The 1,933-nt window shown below is 50.4% G+C and overlaps 1 protein-coding gene across 1 annotated transcript in view; it reads right to left on the reverse strand.

Moving 5' to 3' along the window:
• Positions 1 to 1,933, reverse strand: part of PUS1 (pseudouridylate synthase 1) — a 19,031-nt gene that overhangs the window by 7,838 nt on the left and 9,260 nt on the right. Inside the window, exon 4 of the mRNA XM_008063396.2 lies at positions 853 to 955. Coding sequence (XP_008061587.2) covers positions 853 to 955 — 103 coding nt within the window. The remainder of the gene's footprint in view (positions 1 to 852; positions 956 to 1,933) is intronic.

A 1,933-nucleotide genomic window follows, 5' to 3' on the forward strand; every position in this document is an offset into this window, starting at 1 on the left:
TTTTTTTTTTTTTTTTAAGTCAGAGTCTCACTCTGTTACCACAGCCTTGACCTGCTGGGCTCCAGCAATCCTTCCACTTCAGCCTTCCAAGTAGCTGGAAGCACAGGCATGCACCACCACGCCCAGCTAATTTTTTGATTTATTGTAGAGACAAGGTCTTACCAAGTTGCCTAGGCTGTCTCGAACCCCTGGGCTCAGGCAATCCTCTAGCCTCCGCCTCCCAAAGTGCTGGGATGACAGACACAAGCCACTGCGCCCAGTCAATTATTGTCTTAAGGAGTCTAAAAATTCTATCACTCAGTCTGCATAAAAGGGAGTAACTGTCCACTTTAATCATGAATTTGGACTTTTTTCTTTTTGAGTTGGAGTCTCACTCTGTCACCCAGGCTGGAGTGCAGTGGCACACTCATGGCCACCTCAGCATCAGCCTGCTGGGCTCTGGCAATCCATCCACCTCAGCCTTCCAAGTAGCCAGAACTACAGGTGTGCGCTATCACATCCAGCTAATTTTTTTATTTTTAATTTATTGTAGAGACAAGGTCTCGCCAAGTTGCCCGGGCTGGTCTCGAACCTGTAGGCTCAGGCAATCCACTCGCCTCCGCCTCCCAAAGTGCGGGGATGACAGGCTGAGCCACCAAGCCTGGCCAACTTTGGATTTTCATATCCAGTGTCTGCTTAAAACAAGGCACCCATGTAGAAGCAGGCTGGCAGGTAGAGGGCTTTCTATCTACCCCCTGCTCCCACTTCTCAAGGAGGCAGGAACGGACCACCTACAGACACCGATTGGTAAAGGAGGCCTGGCTGAACTCTGCGAGGTCATGCACCAGTGTGCAGCCACCTTCATGGGCTTACCCAGAATCCGGATGTGAGATGGAAGGTGGTTGTTGATCTTCTCTAAGATGTCGTCAATCAGCCACACCTTCAGGGACACCACCTGGCCAGCTGCAGACACGCCCTGCAGAAAGAGTTTGATGGGAGTGGGCACAGCAGGCTTGGCCTCTGCACCACTAGTCCTCACCTACACCCCTCCCCGGTGCATGTGCTCAGCCTTCAGGAACATGTCTGGAGGGATATATGAAAACAAAAGTCTCTATGCCAGTGGGGCGAGCACAGCAGGACTGGTGAACTCTAAGACAGCTTCAAAGCTCAACAAATCCTAAACTAGGGAGCCTGAGTGTAACACTGTGCTGGAAACAGTCCCATGGAAGAGGCAACTTCCAGCAATCTGCAAAGAGAAAATGTGACTTAGAATCATGAACACAGCATAGAGGTCCCTACCCGAACAACAGTGATGGCATGGGGAGGGGAGGAGCCTTCTAGGGACAGGAACTGAGCACACAGGTGTGTATACACAGGTATAAACTAATCAAGCTCTACGCCTAAGATTAGTTCACTTTTGGCCAGGTGTGGTGGCTCACTCTTGAAATCCCAGCACTTTGGGAGGCTGAGGCAGGAGGATCCAAACCAAGGAGTTGCAAGCTACAGTAAACTTTGATCACACCACTGCACTCCAGCCTGTGTCTAAATCTGAAATTTCCAAAACTAAAAGTTGGAGAGTCTCAAAGAAAAAAAAGAAGCGACAGAGATAGCTCACAGGGCAAGTCCACTGGACCCTATACCACACCTCCCAGCTGGAGGCACCCAGCCACGAGTGGGTGTGAAGTGTGGGAAACAGACTGTACTGAAAAAAGGTGCCTTTAGCAGGATTCGGCACCAAAAAAGGAGGGAAAACCACCTCTCTGTCAATCCCTCTCACTGGGGACATGCCACAGGGCCCAGGGAGGTGACGTGCATGGAGCTTCCCAGGGGAGGCATTGGCACTGGCCATGGTAACAGTTGCACAGCCCTGAATATACTGGAAGCCACTGAGCTGCACACCTCAGATGGGCGAATTGGCCAGGCGTAAATTCTTTTTCTTTTTTTTTTTTTTTTT

The sequence above is a fragment of the Carlito syrichta genome, unplaced genomic scaffold (genome assembly GCF_000164805.1).
Source record: "Carlito syrichta isolate Samal-C Ts95f unplaced genomic scaffold, Tarsius_syrichta-2.0.1 Scaffold306821, whole genome shotgun sequence".
Classification (NCBI taxonomy): domain Eukaryota; kingdom Metazoa; phylum Chordata; class Mammalia; order Primates; family Tarsiidae; genus Carlito; species Carlito syrichta.